General features: G+C 38.9%; 1 protein-coding gene across 1 annotated transcript in view; it reads left to right on the forward strand.

The window, feature by feature from the left end:
* The window catches only part of CPS1 (carbamoyl-phosphate synthase 1), a 147,482-nt gene extending 138,660 nt beyond the window's left edge, over nucleotides 1–8,822 (forward strand). The window contains exons 32-38 of the mRNA XM_040357458.1: nucleotides 746–916; nucleotides 1,002–1,076; nucleotides 3,528–3,626; nucleotides 4,378–4,437; nucleotides 6,213–6,313; nucleotides 7,173–7,302; nucleotides 8,117–8,822. Coding sequence (XP_040213392.1) covers nucleotides 746–916; nucleotides 1,002–1,076; nucleotides 3,528–3,626; nucleotides 4,378–4,437; nucleotides 6,213–6,313; nucleotides 7,173–7,302; nucleotides 8,117–8,215 — 735 coding nt within the window. The 3' untranslated portion in view covers nucleotides 8,216–8,822. The remainder of the gene's footprint in view (nucleotides 1–745; nucleotides 917–1,001; nucleotides 1,077–3,527; nucleotides 3,627–4,377; nucleotides 4,438–6,212; nucleotides 6,314–7,172; nucleotides 7,303–8,116) is intronic.
* The last annotated feature ends 8,532 nt before the right edge of the window (nucleotides 8,823–17,354 follow it).

Genomic DNA, 17,354 nt, shown 5'->3' on the forward strand with positions numbered 1-17,354 from the left:
TTCTAAATGATTGCCGCAGAGTTTGGTGTGTATAGATCCCAAGCGACGACTTCTTTTTTCCTGTTAAATAATTTTCAGAGGCGTTAAAGACATGCACCTTATTGGCCTTGCATGCTATTCACTGGGCTTGAAGTTATCGTTTCCTGTTAAAGTGTATCACAGGGCAAAAATATAAATAATACAAATATTCAGTAATTCTCTGCAATACATGAACATTTACCCATGTTTTATTATTTTTACAAATTCTTTAACTACAGAAAAATAACTGTTGATCTGACCTCCTGTTTGAGCTAGCAGCATGGTACATTTGCTGCTATGAAATCCTAACCAGTGTTATTAGCCCTACCTAATGGACTACAGACCTCTGCCTACCCCCTGCTGCTCTCTATCTGATTCTATAGCCATTCATTGATTTCTTTCCCAGCAAAACAGTAACGGCTCCCTTGACTCTGAAGAACCTGCTCACACACTGTGTGTAGGGAAAGGGCTCCTCGAAGATGTAGATCTGGAAGCATGTCTATATTATTAGGGAAATAGCTCCCAGCCTCTGAAAGCATTTTAGAAGCTTGGTTATAATGTCAAAGGGAGTAATAAAAGCTGTTTCTTGCTGCAGGAAAAAGGGGAAAAAAAGGTATTCTGGGACCTGCTCTTCATAGGGGGTAAATCTGGGGCATATTTATACAAAGCCTATATGTTTTTTTGGATGTGAATTTTGCTTTCTTAACAAGGATGACCTGTTTCCTAGGTAATTGAATGTAACCTGAGAGCTTCTCGATCCTTCCCATTTGTGTCCAAGACTTTGGGCCTTGACTTCATTGATGTGGCCACAAAAGTAATGATTGGAGAAAAAATTGATGAATCTTCCCTACCAACATTAGAGAGACCTATTATCCCCGCTGATTATGTGGGCATCAAGGTAGGGTTCTGAATTGTTCTGACACAAAAAAAAAAAATTGAGACTGTTTTTGTATTCATTTAATTTTTGACCAATTATTTTACAGGCTCCCATGTTTTCCTGGCCCCGCCTTAGAGGAGCTGATCCAGTTCTGAAGTGTGAGATGGCTTCGACTGGTGAGGTAAATTTAGCTGCATAATAACGTTTGTATGTTAAGTTGATTAGTAACACAAATATTCTTTCATGTTCTTGATTCATATTTTCATCTATTTAACCTTTAAAAGTGAGGATGTTATTATGCAAAACTTAAACTATTTGATACATCTGTAGCCAGAAAATAAATATTAAAGCCTCCCCTTCCAAAATTTTAAAGTCAGCAGCTTTAAATACTGTAGCTGCTGACTTTTAATATTAGGACACTTACCTTTCGGAAATGTTGACACCCCAGCCGATTTTTTGATTGGCTCTCGAGTGCTGCTGCCGCCATTCCTGGTAAGGGAAACCATTAATGAAGCCTTTCGGATTCACAGTCGGTTCCCTACTGCACATGCATGAAGCGTGATTCACTTTCTAACTGGCCCAGTGGTGGAGGAAGAATTAGGGGGGGGCGAACTTCCAGGGGACCTCGCCGCATTTCACTGCAGCAAGTTCTCCCAGGAATGGGGACAGGTACCTGTCAAAAACAGGTACACAAGCGGAGCTCCCCCTTTTGGGTGGAACTCCGCTTTAAAGAATGTACATATTCCTAGATCTGAATTCTAAATATAAAGGAAACACGTGAATTCAGAGCGGTATTCATTAATACAGCAGTCTTTTTTAATGCCAGCAGTGTCAGTGCCTGAATTTGACTTACGGTCAATGTACAGCACAGTTCAAGAAGAAACAGTGCAAAGAGCCAATCAGTTCATGTGCTGACAAGAAGCATGCTAATAGAATGAGACAGATCAGTTAATCAGTGTGTTACATCTTTTTTACCATCCATCTGGGGGTGGATCAGTGACTGTACAGTGAAGACAGACTAGTCAGAGGAGATGATTTTGGTTGTCATTCAACCCAACTCAGAAAAGAGGAAATCTAGTGGCAGAAAATAAATACTAGAGGGTATATCACCAGATTAAGGCTGGGTTCACACCTATGCGAATTGGATGCAGCTTTCCCTGTATCCAATTAGAATAGCAGGAGAATGTGACCGGCTCTCTATGGAGGCGGTTCACATATATCCAGGGCGGCAGCGGAGCGTCTTTGCCTCTGTTTCATGGCTGAATTCAGGCAAAGATTCTGCCCCGATTCGTCCCTGAAATGGACAGCAGAGTTTAAAAAACCCTACTGACCTCTGTAGCTGTAGGCATTGTGGAAAAACTTGTATTCAAGGTTCACAACAGGGGCACTAAAATTGCAGCTCCTTTCCTGGCAGTATAGAAATGACAGATTTCCAGTGCCTGTAAACAAACACAGGGTACTAATGGTTGTAACTGACTAAAATCTGACTCTGTTGTAGTTGTAAAGATTGCTTTCTCCACAGTTCCTGTAGCTACAGAGGTCAGTGCGGGCTTGTTTGAAAAGCTCCTTCCCAGCTTGTTACGATCATCTGAATACTATAATGTTCACTATCTGGTCAGGTGTATTATAAGGCTAAGAATATCAAACCACTAAATCATCTGTCTATGTCCAACATACAGGGGAAGATTTACTAAAACTGGAACACAGTTGAATCTGGTGCAGCTGTGCATGGTAGCCAATAAGCATCCAACTTAAGCTTGTTCAATTAAGCTTTGACAATAAAACCTGGAAGCTGATTGGTCTCTATGCAGAGCTGCACCAGATTTTGCACCATGCAGTTTTAGTGAATAACGCCACAGTGTTTTGTGTATAAACCCAAGATGTAGTCTGTAAGCATAGCTGTGAGTTTATTTCTGGATTTCTCATGTATACCCATGTTGTCTAGCGAACCTACGACCAGCCGGTACCAGGTTCCCAAAGTCACCGGAACAATTACCGTTTGACATGGGAGTCTATGGAAGGGGTGCCCGGCTTTGAAAAATCGGTGCTCCCCGGCCAAACTGTGCACACTTGTAGAGGAAGAGTGGGGCTACATGTGTACCAAGTATGGGTACCGGGTCCCCAAAGTCCGGGAGATCAGGTGCAAAAAGGTGACTCGAGTATAAGCCGAGGGGGGGGGGGGGGCATTTTCAGCACAAAAAAATGTGCTGAAAAACTCTGCTTATACTTGAGTATATACAGTACATATAATATAATATGCAACACACAGGCAATTGAGACAACCCACCTGCAAAAAACAAGCAGGAGCAGCAAAATATTGGGAGTAAAATGCAAGGACAGAAACTGGAACCCAGTCAGTCTGTCAGTGGGTGTCGCTTCCCCACCAGCCAATTGGTGCCTGGGTCGAAAGGAATGGCAGTAGACCTGGAGACCTAACAATCTTTTTGATTAGCCTGAGTCTCCAGGTGAATGCCTGGAGAAGTCCCAAATAAGATAAGAATAATGGCAACTTTGAAATTTTTTGCTATTGGGAAAACCATATGTGGCAGATGAATGCCCACATAAAACATTCTTTGTTTGAGTACATTTCATGATTGCATTGGTAATTATACTTTCATTGTGCCTTGCAAAGGTGGCCTGCTTTGGACAAAACATCTACTCTGCATTCCTGAAGGCCATGATCTCCACTGGCTTCAAGCTGCCTCAGAAGGGAATTCTCATTGGAATCCAGGCAAGTGGTGTCACATTCTGATGTTATTGTGGTTTGATGGTATGAGGGCAAACACAAAATACAGAGAGGGCTTCTGGAAGATCTATGAAACTGATTATAGAGTACCTTAATAGGAGATGTTTCTCAAGTGGTTTCACTTAGTAAAATTATGCTAGTATGCTAATCCTGATAACTGTCATATACACATGGGAATGTTTGATTTCTCAAACAAGTCTATAAGTGTTCTGAGGATTCCAATTAGCCTGCAGAGGAGCTATCTTACCTGGAGCCGTCTTGGCATTTTTCCAAAGCCTAACAGATCCTTTAGGTTCCTCAAAAGATAGCTGATAATGAAGAATGCTCCCATAGTCATACATGCCAGAGATTTCGAAATAAATACTCCAAGACACAGGAGCTGCAAGAAAAAGCACAAGCTACAAGCTTAGGGTGCACTGTATGGCTTTGTTATTCAAAAACTGTACCAACACAGACACTGCAGTACACCTTCATTTGTGTACCCTATAACAAAGGTAAAAACATAACATGAAGTCCACCAGTTTAAAACTAGAAAGAAAGGGGCACATGGGAGGAGGAATTTCCATAAATGCATTAAAAATCCCCAGCCTTCAGTCCGGCCTAATATCAAAGGAGAACAAAACCCTGCTTCCAAAGTGAACTCAAACCAGAGGCCTCAGTCACACAGTTGCTTACATGCAGTTTACAGTATATAGTATAAACATGTATATTTGAATAAAATCTATTATTTTTCTAGAATTCCTTCCGGCCCCACTTCCTTGGAACTGCCCAAACACTCAAAGATGAAGGATTCAAGGTATGGAAATGTATATCATTAATAATCAGAGGATAGTGTTAATTTGCAAACTGTAATTTTAGAAGCAGGAGGGGGCGGGCATGGACACGGAGCTGACAGGCAGGGAAGGGAGGTGGAAGAGGACAGAGCACAGCACAAAGGACGATAGGAGACACAGAGGATGACGGAGACACGTAAACTGACCATGGTGTCAGGGCACAGCAGCCATGATAAACCGTGGTCAGTTTACAGGAGGGAGGGCATAGCCAGACAAGATCAGCCAGGTATTTCAGGTGTTACAGGGGGCCAAATTACACAGAACAAGCACTTTGCTGTTATACATGCTGTAGGGACAGGATTAATATTTTGTTTTTGGGTAAATAAACGCCTTTACCACTTCCGGACCGCCTGCCGTTGTTTTACATTGCTACTTTGAAGAGGAATACCATTGTTATAGTAGCAGCTAGCTACCATAACTCCAGTATTCGCTTCAAGAGCGGGCGGTTTGCTTCAAGATAAGAGTGGTCTCTGTGGCGGATTCACTGCAAGATCACTTTTATCAGTGATGGGAGAGGGGCCCCCCTTCCCGCCACTCTCCGGTGCCCACCGCAGCTTACCGGACCTGCCTGTAGCGGCAGAGGCGATCAGATCCTCTCCCTAGCCTGACATTACATTACATTTTTTTTTTTTGCATTTTAGTGTAAATATGAGATCTGAGGTATTTTTGACCCCAGATCTCATATTTAAGAGGTCCTGTCCTGCTTTTTTTTTATTACAAGTGATGTTTACATTCATTGTAATAAGAATAAAAGTGACCCATTTTTTTTTTTAAAGAACAGTGTAAACATTGTAAATAAAAGGTAAAATAAATAAGAATTTTTTTTTTTTAAACGCGCCCCATCCCACCAAGCTTGCGTGCAGAAGCGAACGCATACCTGAGCAGTGCCTGCATATGTAAAGTGTTCAAATCACACATGTGAGGTATCTCCGCAATCATTAGAGTGAGAGCAATAATTCTAGCCCTAGATTTCTTCTGTAACTCAAAACATGCAACCTGCGGAATTTTTTAAACGTCGCCTATGGAGATTTTTAGGGGAAAAGTTTGTTGCATTTCCACAAGCGGGCACAACTTTGAAGCGTGACATGTTGGGTATTAATTTACTAGGCGTAACATTATCTTTCACTATATAAACAAAAATTGGGCTAACTTTACTGTTGTCTTATTTTTTAATTAAAAAAGTTTTTTTTTTTTTAGAAAAGTGCGCTTGTAAGACCGCTGCCCCAATACGGTGTGACAAAAAGTATTGCAACGACCGCCATTTTATTCTCTAGGGTGTTAGAAAAAAATATATATGTTTGGGGTTTCTAAGTAATTTTCTAGCAAAAAAACTGTTTTTAACTTGTAAACACCAAATCTGAAAAAGAGTACTACTCGCAAACACCATATCATGCAAACCTCATGAAGATAGCCGAGTTCATTGGTCCACTCTGCGTGGTCCTGAGCTTGAGAGAACACCACCTAAAGCCAGGATTTGGCTCTGATGAAGTGGGAAATACCCTCAAAATGCAAAAGCCAGGTTATCCAGGTGATGTCCTTCCCAGCCCAGGAGCACGCAGAGTGGACTTTGCTTAATATGGTGTTTTTGAATACACTTACTTTTTTTTTACAATAAATGTTACATTAGGATAATGCGCTAGGCTGGTTTGCCCTCTCTCTGTTGTGTTTTTATAAACTCCCAGTGAGCATGAAGCCTGATAGGTAAAATGATACCTGGTTTTCATCTTTTGTTATACAGCTATATGCTACCGAGGGCACTGCAGACTGGCTCAATGCAAATGATGTCCCTGCCACCCCTGTTGCTTGGCCCTCCCAGGAAGGACATTCTTCAATATACAAGTAAGTCAAATATCTGAAAATGAAATAGATCAAGTCACTTAGTCTTATTAGTTATGACATACACCAAAAATTATCAAGTATCACATACCATCTGATACTAATGCCCTGTACACACGATCGGTCAATCTGATGAGAACGGTCTGATGGATTTTTCCATCGGTTAACCGATGAAGCTGACTGATGGTCAGTCGTGCCTACACACACATCAGTGAAAAAAACGATTGTGTCAGAATGCGGTGACGTAAAACACGACGACGTGCTGAAAAAAATAAAGTTCAATGCTTCCAAGCATGCGTCGACTTGATTCTGAGCATGCGTTGATTTTTAACCGATGGACGTGCCTACAAATGATTGTTTTTTTTTCTATTGGTTAGGTATCCATCGGTTAATTTTAAAACAAGTTTTTAACCGATGGATAAATAACCAATGGGGCCCACACACAATCGGTTTGGTCTGATGAAAACGGTCCATCAGACCGCTCTCCTCGGATTGACCGATCGTGTGTACGTGGCATAAGATTTGTGACATACCTCTAGCTATTTCAGACCGTAAAAGTAATTTTGACTCATACTGTATAGTATGGTTATATGGCATGTTAGGTAATTAGATTCTATTTTATAATAACACTGGAGCATTAAAAGAACATGCCAAACCATAGGGAGGTTTTCTTTTTAATATATATATATATATATATATATATATATATTATTTCAGCTGTTTTTCCCGTTAGAGCCAATACCTAGAAAACTCTTGGGTGCATCCAAGGGAAATTAAGTGGCATTGACATTGTGTTTGGAATCTAAAGTGAATCTAAAGTGTTACGATATGTGGCTAACATGTATTGGCTTCCCTTCTACAGGTTGATTAAAGAAGGCAACATCGACATGGTGATCAACCTGCCAAACAACAACACCAAATATGTACGTGATAACTTTTTGATACGGAGGACTGCTGTAGACACTGGCACTGCTTTACTCACCAACTTCCAGGTAGGTCATCATACACAACGAAACCAAAATAGTGCAACGAAACCCACATATTACACAGAGAAATATATTACAAGTATCAAATGACCAATATGTTCCCAAAAAAATGTTTTAATTAGTTGTATTGTTGTTAAAGGAAGCACATTGAAAATTCCTGCTGGCTCCAAGATTGTTTTTATTTTTTTCAGAATTTTTCATTTATTTTTTTCCAGCACTGCATGGTTTGGGGTTTTAGTAAAAGCAAACAATGTGCAAAGTACAGTGAAGTAAAAACCACTACCAAATTAAAAAAAAAAGTGATTTAGAGTTTAGAAACAAAAATCTTGTAAATGCATAATTCTTCTTTAATGGTAACCAGCCAAGCATTAGACATCCCTTAGGTTCTTCTGAGCTCTTCCAGTTGTAATACCATTATAAAATGTGAGTGAAATCACTGATTTACCTAGCCCTACTCTAGCTAATGCTATTCATTTTTCAATGCTCATTTTTTATTAGAACCTATTTTTGTGCCAATATCATATTCCACTGAGCTGTATAAAACTGTACATTTCAACCCCGTAATACTTATATTTAGATTTGCCACTCTCTTTTTGGGACACAGTTGTCAAAGTTTCATTACTTAAACTGACAAAACTGTGAGCATTTTATTTGTAAAATGTTCTTTCTTATTTTCCAGTACATTTAATCAATAAACCTTGCTATGCAGCTAACAATGCAGATGCACAGTGCACATCAACAATTCCTTCAAGACTTTATAGCTATAAATATTGCTTTTCTTTCCTGTAATTTTTCATCATGGTCTATGTATAATTTGTAGGTGGTCAAACTGTTCGCTGAAGCTATTAAATACTCTGGAGACCTGGATGCCAAGAGCCTTTTCCACTACAGACAGTTCGGTGGCGCCAAATCCTCCTAGAGATCTGAACTATTCACAAGCAGCTTTCTCAAAATAAGAGACTGGCTGACCGCCTAAGGTCTTCTGCTGGTTTTCTGTTTACTGTCACTTGTGTCTATGCTTGTATGAAGAACATAAATGTCTATTTGATTATGTCTTTGCAGTTATGAACTTGTGGATGCTAGAATGTTTTGGTACATAAATAATTATACTTTTAAAGATGCATCCAAAACAGTATTTGTTTTTTGGCCTGCCCCTCCTCTTTGGAGACTGAGATATCTACTGAAATCAGAAGTAGTTGAACAGTGTAAAAATAGAGCAAGAACAATAAGTGATCATTTGAATAGGATACCATTTGTATTATACTCCATTCACATAAAAATGGTACCCTTTTAACCCAACAAGAGCTCAATGTAGCAATAGATACATTGAACTAAAATACCTTTTTCTTATATTATTAGAAGAGCAGGACACGTACCAATTCATGTGTGTTTGGTAAATATTGCCTATAAATACAACCAACACTGGCTACTAAGTAGTTAGGAGAAGGAGGGAGACCTCTGCTAAATCGCCTCCAACAATCTAAGTAGAAATAATGCACAAAAATGCTAATTCACAGAAAAGGCATCTAAGAAGATACTAACCTTCTATTTTTAAACTTTTAACACCCCCATTTAAAATTTAAAGGTTTACAAATCACCTTAAGCTCTGCTATCTAAATTTTATCTAGACTGCCCCTTGTAAATTCAGAGTAAAGATCTAAGGAAAACGTGTGTGTACCGGTCTTGTAAACATAGCACATATTGATACTCAAATATTTTAAAGATTTTTAGGCAACAAAAAGCAAGCAAACCACCAGATTTAATTTTTTTAAGAAAAAACATGCTAGTGCCATCATTGTCTTGTAAGAATTGTTACTGTCAGGTCTTCCATAACTTGCAAACCTGTGTATACAAATTACAATGTAAGAAAACAAACTGTAATTGACAAATAAAACTTTTTTTCAACAAATATATTGGATGTCTTATTGTGTATGACGCATGCTGAAAATTGCATTTTTATTCTATTCTTAAAGTAGATATAAACACCTTTACAAAATCCCCATTGTTTTATCCCCATCTCCATTAAAAATGTATGTTGACCGCTAGGGAGCTATTACTGTGCAGGGAGTATGGCACACAAAAGTATAGGACTGCAGTAGTAGAAACTCTTTATTACAAAGTGAAACCAGGATCAGGGAAACACACAGAGAAGTGATAAAAGCAAGGATCTTGTGATGCTTGCCATTAAAATGGGTGTTATTGTTAAATGTTCTATTTTCATAGTACTGAGCAACAGAGCCATCTGCCAATTACCTAATTCAACACCAATAAGTGCTTATATCTCCAAGTACTATGCCCACCATAGTTCATACCTTAGGATGCATGCAAGCTGCTCTTATATTGACATTTTGATTTGAAATTCTGTGTCTAGTTCACACATGTAAGGCTATCTGCTTTATATTCTGTTTTATATGTATGATTTTTTTTTTGTACCCTTAATACATTCTAGTTCATGAACTTTATTTCAGAAAAAATAGCATACAATTTTCCAGCATAAGAGAAGAGTACAGTTGATTTTTGGTCATAATTAATTAAATATATACAATGTAATTACTAAGTGGGAAAAACTCTGCGCTAACCAAGTGGTTCAGAAAAATGGTGCTGCTGCTTGAAAAAAAGCCTAAAAACTAAAGCCAAAAAACCTATGAAAAAAAAAGAAAAAACATGGATAAATACGATATTTACAAAGGAAGGTAAATTATCTTGAGAGGTCTTAAACATAAAGAATCATATCTCCTAAATATATTATCAAAAATTAGAGCACATAAGAAATAACAGATATATAAAATATATATATATATATATATATATATATATATATATATATATATATATAATACATAAATTAATTCTAATACAAAGCACCTGATATAAAGGACATGAGATAAAAAACATAAATAAAAAAATTAAGTAAAAAAGGTGGAAAAAGTAAAAAAAATATAAAATATATAAATTCACTTATTATCAATAAAACAGTTAATGTCCCATTCTACATTGATGCCCAGAGGATTATAACACTGGAGGTCATATATCCATCTGGTTTCGCAACGGGAGATATGTCTTATCACATTATCACCTCTCCAATGTGGTGTATAGCTTTTTTCTATAGCTAATACTTTTAGTAGGGAGGTATTCCTATTGTGATGCATGCGAAAATGCTTTGACACACTGTCTCCAACGAATCCTCTACTTATGTTACCTAGATGTTCCCCTACTCTGACACTTAAGGTTCTTGTCGTCCTACTGACATATTGTAACCCGCAAGGGCAAATTAAAAGATAGATAACCCCTACAGTTCCGCAAGTAATGAAGTCTTTGATTTTATATGACTTGGGTGTAACCTGGGAAGTAAAGGATGAAGTTCTAATGGTCTGGGAGGTTTTACAAACCTTACATTTCATGCAGGGTAAAAAAACTTTTAAATTCCCAAACATACTAGTCTTAGGGGGTTTATCTATCGCACTTGGTGCTAATTTGTGATAGGTTTAAGTGATAGGTTTTTCCTGTATACGATATTAGGTTTATTAGGCAGGAGTGGACCCAAAATCCCATCTCCTTTAAGAATGGATAATACATTCCATATGGACTATTTATATATTTAACCACTTAACCCCCGGACCATATTGCTGGTCAAAGACCAGAGTACTTTTTGCGATTCGGCACTGCGTCGCTTTAACTGACAATTGCGCGGTCGTGCAACGTGGCTCCCAAACAAAATTGGCGTCCTTTTTTTCCCACAAATAGAGCTTTCTTTTGGTGGTATTTGATCACCTCTGCGGTTTTTAGTTTTTGCGCTATAAACAAAAATAGAGCGACAATTTTGAAAAAAAATGAATATTTTTTACTGTAATAAATATCCCCCAAAAATATATAAAAAAACTATTTTTTTCCTCAGTTTAGGCCGATACGTATTCTTCTACATATTTTTCGTAAAAAAAATTGCAATAAGCGTTTATTGATTGGTTTGCGCAAAAGTTATAGCGTTTACAAAATAGGGGGTATTTTTATGGCATTTTAATTATTTTTTTTTTGTACTAGTAATGGCGGCGATCAGCGATTTTTTTCGGTACTGCGACATTATGGCAGACACTTCAGACACTTTTGACATCAGTGCTATAGCGATCAGTGCTATAAAAATGCATTGGATTACTATAAAAATGCCACTGGCAGTGAAGGGGTTAACACTAGGGGGCGGGGAAGGTTTTAAGTATGTCCCTGGGTGTGTTCTTACTGTGGGGGGGTGGCCAGGGAAGGTCAGAAACACTGACCTTCTGTTCATACATTGTATGAACAGAGGATTAGCATTTCCCCCCCTGACAGGACCGGGAGCTGTGTGTTTACACACACAGCTTCCTGTCCCCACTCTGTAACGAGCGATCGCGTGTGCCCGGCGGCGATCGCGCCTGCCAGGCACGCGCACGGGGGTCGGGAGCGAGCGGGGGGCGTGCGCCCCTAGTTGCCTGCGAGAGAGCCGACGTAGAGCTACGGGCTCTCGCCCAGGAGAGCCAACCTGCCGCCGTAGAATGACGGCGGCAGGTCGGCAAGCAGTTAAAACACACACATGGACTTTTGTCCGTGCATAGCACAGTTCATTTATTGGTGCTTGTTTTTTTTTGTTTAACACAGAGCTAATTACTTTTACATAGTGATTATTGTGATACACACAATTATTTTCATATTTATTTTTTATTTATTTTCATGTTAATTTCACACTTTGATATTTTATGAATCACTAATGGTTGCGTGCTTGTTTTTTCTTTTCATGATGTAATTACTGGCAGATACAAGTTTTTAAAGTCTAATAGGAGGAGTGGATGCCGTGTGACCAGTAGCGAAGGACAGCATACAGTGATTTATGAGAGAAAGAGTCGTTTTGTGCTATTGAACTGTGCTAGTGTGCTATCATAGGGCTGTATTCAGTGTCGTATACTGCCACTGGTATATTACATTGAATTGCAGTTTGTGGGGATAATGAGAGTGGAGTGTTAGAACAGACCCAACAGTCTATTTTTCTATTTTTTTTTTTTTATATTTTGTGTGTGTCAGCGACAAGTTCTGTTGCTGTATTGCTGCCGTTCCCCATTTATTTAGGGCTATCCAGTTACACATGCACTGTAGTTTGTTTGCCTTTAAATAATTTTGTCCCTTCCTCACTCCGTAGCTTGGAGATACACTTTATAGCTAGTCCCATCCTCTCTTCAGCGTGTCTTCAGTTTAGCACATGTAATTGCTGAAGCTAGACACACTATGATTTTTTGACCTATATGATGTTCATCTGTGAAGATCTGCACAAGTTTTCGATTAAAAGTTTCTCTGATCAGCATGGTGTGATTTGGATCAAGTCACTGTTTGCCAATGCTGCTGAGATTGTAAATTATAGCTATCTCACCACCATCAACTGGATTGGTTATAGATATTGCACTTGCAATACTTAGATTGGGGAAGCAGAACGGAGGTGTTTTGTCACTTTTATTTTTTCATTTGTGTATGTATTCACGTTTATAAAAAAAAAAAATGATGTTTATAAAAAAAATAAAAAAATAACAGAGCTTTTTTCCCTATGGTTTTTTGTAGGTTTGGTTTTGAGAGTTTAGTATTTTTTTTCATGAGGTATATTTGATTTATATATACTGTACATTTGTTAGGGTGTTTTACTTTTTCTGGAGTCAGCAGCAGCAGCAGTGTGAAGGTATTGGTGATAATGGAAAAGCTGCACTTTGTTAGCAGCACAGCACCACATACTATTATGGTGCCATTTAAACCAAAAACAACACACCACATTGTCATATGCAGCAAAGCACCACAACCACCATCCAATTCTCTCCATAACTTTTAATAAAACAAATGCCCTGTACACACGATCGGAATTCCCAATGGGATAAAATCCGATGGAATTTTCCGTCGGAATTCCGTTCAAGCTGTCTTGCATACACACTGTCAGACCAAATTCCGACCGTCCAAAACGCGGTGACATACAACACTACGATGAGCCAAATTAAGTTTAATGCTTCCGAGCATGAGTCGACTTGATTCTGAGCATGCGTGTTTTTCTTCCATAGGAGTTCCACACAGACGATCGGAAAAAAATAAAACATGTTCTATTTCTAAACTCCAACTGAAAAAAGTCAGATGGGGTCCACACATTGTTGGAATATCCAATGAAAAAATTTCGTCTGACTTTTTTCATCGGAAATTCCGATCGTGTGTACAAGGCATAAGGAATCATCTATTACCATCATGTCTTGGAGATGTAAAGAGAAAGACAGAGATTGTTCTGTGCAGCTACTGGTGGCAGAGCAGGTTCTGTATTCACAGATCAAAGCAGTGGTTGAGTGGCACTTTCAAGATAGTAGAATGGTCAACCAAACTTTCATAATACTAGCAATGAGGAGGGTGGGGGTGATGATGAGGACTCAAGTAAACAAGGAAAGTGAGAAGGAGACACAACCTCAGCAAAGCAGGATGTCATCGAGGGGTAGCTCCCAGAGTGGTAGAGTGAGAAGCTGCCCTATTCCATCGGATGAGACTGCTTCTCAGTTGCTGTTGGTTTCTTGGTCTGCTCCCCATAGCACAGCAGTGTTAGCCCTTTTCCACATATATGCTGCAGATAGCACCATAGTTGATTAGATTTCTGCCAGCAGCATATCAATTGTAATAAATGCATCGGTCATTAGTGTACCACATGTATGGAGAGACACATGACTGCTCACACAGGATTTGATGGTAGCAAAACATGAATGCTACCGGTTGGCTGCAAAAGATAACACTTCTCCTACTATTTTCTACTACATTGTACTTTAACTCCTCCCCCATTATAGAAGATTCCCTATCTGCAAACAAAACAAATAAACAAAAAATAAACAAAAAGATTTAAACAAATTTCTTTGCTCGCTTACTTTAAAACGTTTTACAAGTTCTAGAAGAACTATGGGCAGAGGGTAATATAGAAAGCCAGACACAGGGTCCCTTTCAAGACCCTGAGGTCATACACACTGGTTTTAAACCTCCATCCGTTTTTAATCCGACAAATTTAAAGGGTCTGCACATTGAGACATTTTACCAAGCCGTTTATAAAGATTATATGCCCCAAAGAGTAAAAAATCTTGTAATCTAAGCTCAGCTGAACTGCAAGCCCTTCAGGATTTAACTACAAATAGTGATATTATAGTCAAACAGGCTGATAAAGGAGGAATTCTGGTCGTTCAAGACAGATCAGACTACCTCCGAGAAGCCAATCGGCATTTATCCGATACGGACACCTATTTTATCTGATACGGACAGTCTGCTTACTCTCTCTCTCTTTCAATTATTGCAGCCTGTCCAATAAAAGCTTAAAAGGTATGCTGCAAATCTGGACTTTTTTTCTGTTTTCAATTGAAAATAAGAAGGACACTATTTTTTATATCCAGATACAATGCACATGCTCTGTTCTGTGGCCTATCAAATAAAGGCTTAAAACGTATGCCACACATTTTTGCAATTTTTTGGTTTTAAATTAAAATAAAAAATATTGGGGTTTATTTACTTAACCTGGAGAGTACAAAATCTGGTGCAGCTCTCATGATCTCACGATCATTTTTCGGGTTGTAAAAAACAAAGTTTTTTTAGGCTCTAGAAAAAACAAAGCTTTTTTCAACTTCATCATTAAAACGACCTTGCCTACACAAGATCATGAAAAAAAATGCTCTAGCAAAGCACGGTGACGTACAACACGTACGACAGCACTATAAAGGGGAAGTTCAATGCGGATGGCGCCACCCTTGGGGCTGCTTTAGCTGATTTTGTGTAAGTAAAAGACGATTCGTGCTTTTCTGTCTGTTACAGCGTGATGAATGTGCTATCTCCATTACGAATGCTAGTTTTACCAGAACGAGCGCTCCCGTCTCATAACTTGCTTCTGGGCATGTGCAGGTTTTTCACGTCGTTTTAGCCCACACACGACCATTTTTTACAACCCGAAAAATGACAACGTTTAAAACGTTGTGAAAAAAATAGAGCATGTTCGAAAAAAAAATTGTCCGTTTTTCAGAACCTGAAAAATGCTCTGAAGCCCACACACGATAGTTTTAAATGACATTTTTAAAAAACTTCGTTTTTTTACAACCCGAAAAATTATCGTGTGTACACGGCATTATACCCCTTTCACACTAAGGTGCTTTTCAGGCGTTTTTGCACTAAAAATAGCGCATGAAAAGCATGAAAAGCACCTTTAACTCCTTCCCATTTCATTTCAATGGATGCTTTCACACTGGGGCCGTGTGCTGGCGGGATGGTGCAAAAAGTCCTGCAAGCAGCATGTTTGGGACATGTTTGGATCTTCAAAAATGCTGCAAAAGGGGTTTGAGCTTCCAGTTTTTTTAGAAGCTGCTGATTGGCTACCATACACAGCTGCACCAGATTTTGCCCTCTCCAGTTTTAGTAAATTAACCCCATTGATTTTTCCAAATGCAATGTCTGCTCTATCCTCAGAAATGGTGGCCTTAAGCTGTGGTACAAAATGTGTGAAATTTTTCCTTCTCAGATAAAGAAAATCTATTTTTTGTTTCTTATCTACCCACTCACTTACTCCCTCCCGCCTTATTTGGTCTCAGAAAAAAAAAACACTGTAATATATATATTTACTATAGATTAAATATGTCTGCTCTTTCTCTCTAACATGACATCTTATCAAACAAGGATATCATACTATCCAACAATTCAGTTTTATTTTTTCGACTTTTTGCTCCTAGTATCTCCCTCTTCTATTGTTACATAGTTAGTTACATAGTTAGTCAGATTGAAAAAAGACACAAGTCCATCCAGTTCAACCACAAAAAAATAAACAAACAAAATAAAAAACACAGTAAAATTCCATACACCCAACTCCATACCCACAGTTGATCCAGAGGAAGGCAAAAAACCCCAGCAGAGCATGATCCAATTTGCTACAGCAGTGGAAAAACATCCTTCCTGATCTCCCGAGAGGCAATCAGATTTACCCTGGATCAACTTTACCTACAAATCTTAGTACTCAGTTATATTATGTACATTTAGGAAAGAATCCAGGTCTTTCTTAAAGCAGTGTTTCCCAACTCCAGTCCTCAAGGCACACCAACAGGTCATGTTTTCAGGCTTTCCATTATTTTGCACAGGTGATTTGATCAGTTTCACTGCCTTAGTAATTACCACAGCCGTTTCATCTGAGGGAAATCCTGAAAACATGACCTGTTGGTGTGCCTTGAGGACTGGAGTTGGGAAACACTGTCTTAAAGCAATCTATTGAGCTGACCAGAACCACGTCTGGAGGGAGTCTGTTCCACATTTTCACAGCTCTTACTGTGAAGAAACCTTTTTTTATTTGGAGATGAAATCTCCTTTCCTCTAGACGTAAAGAGTGCCCCCTTGTCCTCAGTGTTGACCGTAAAGTGAATAACTCAACACCAAGTTCACTATATGGACCCCTTATATATTTATACATGTTGATCATATCCCCCCCTTATTCTCCTCTTCTCAAGAGTGAATACATTTAGTTCTTCTAATATTTCCTCATAGCTGAGCTCCACCATGCTTATTATCAGTTTGGTTGCCCTTCTCTGCACTTTCTCCAGTTCTCCGATATCCTTTTTGAGAACTGGTGCCCAAAACTGAACTGCATATTCCAGATGAGGTCTTACTAATGATTTGTACAGGGGCAAAATTATATCTCTGTCTCTGGAGTCCATACCTCTCTTAATACAAGAAAGGACTATTGTGCACTAGTCAGAATGCTTACATGTTGGTCAGCGTGTGCATGCAATATTTCTGGCTGTTTACTGTGACATAAAAGTCTCAGGCTGGGTTCAGACTTGTGCGTTGCGTTTTTGTACTCCGGTTTCCTTGCCAAAATAACAATCAGTTGTTCAGTGGTTCCTCTGCGTTTTAGCTGCGGATCAGCTGCAAATTCCAAAGTAACATGTCAGGAGTATACTTTTTGTGCAGGCCAATCATTGTTAGCTGGGTTTGTGATGCTGCTAATAAAAGGGAGTGACCTTTATGGACACTTCCTGGTTGTCCAGCTGTCTGTATTGTGTGGATTTGGA

Source organism: Rana temporaria, chromosome 6 (genome assembly GCF_905171775.1).
Source record: "Rana temporaria chromosome 6, aRanTem1.1, whole genome shotgun sequence".
Classification (NCBI taxonomy): domain Eukaryota; kingdom Metazoa; phylum Chordata; class Amphibia; order Anura; family Ranidae; genus Rana; species Rana temporaria.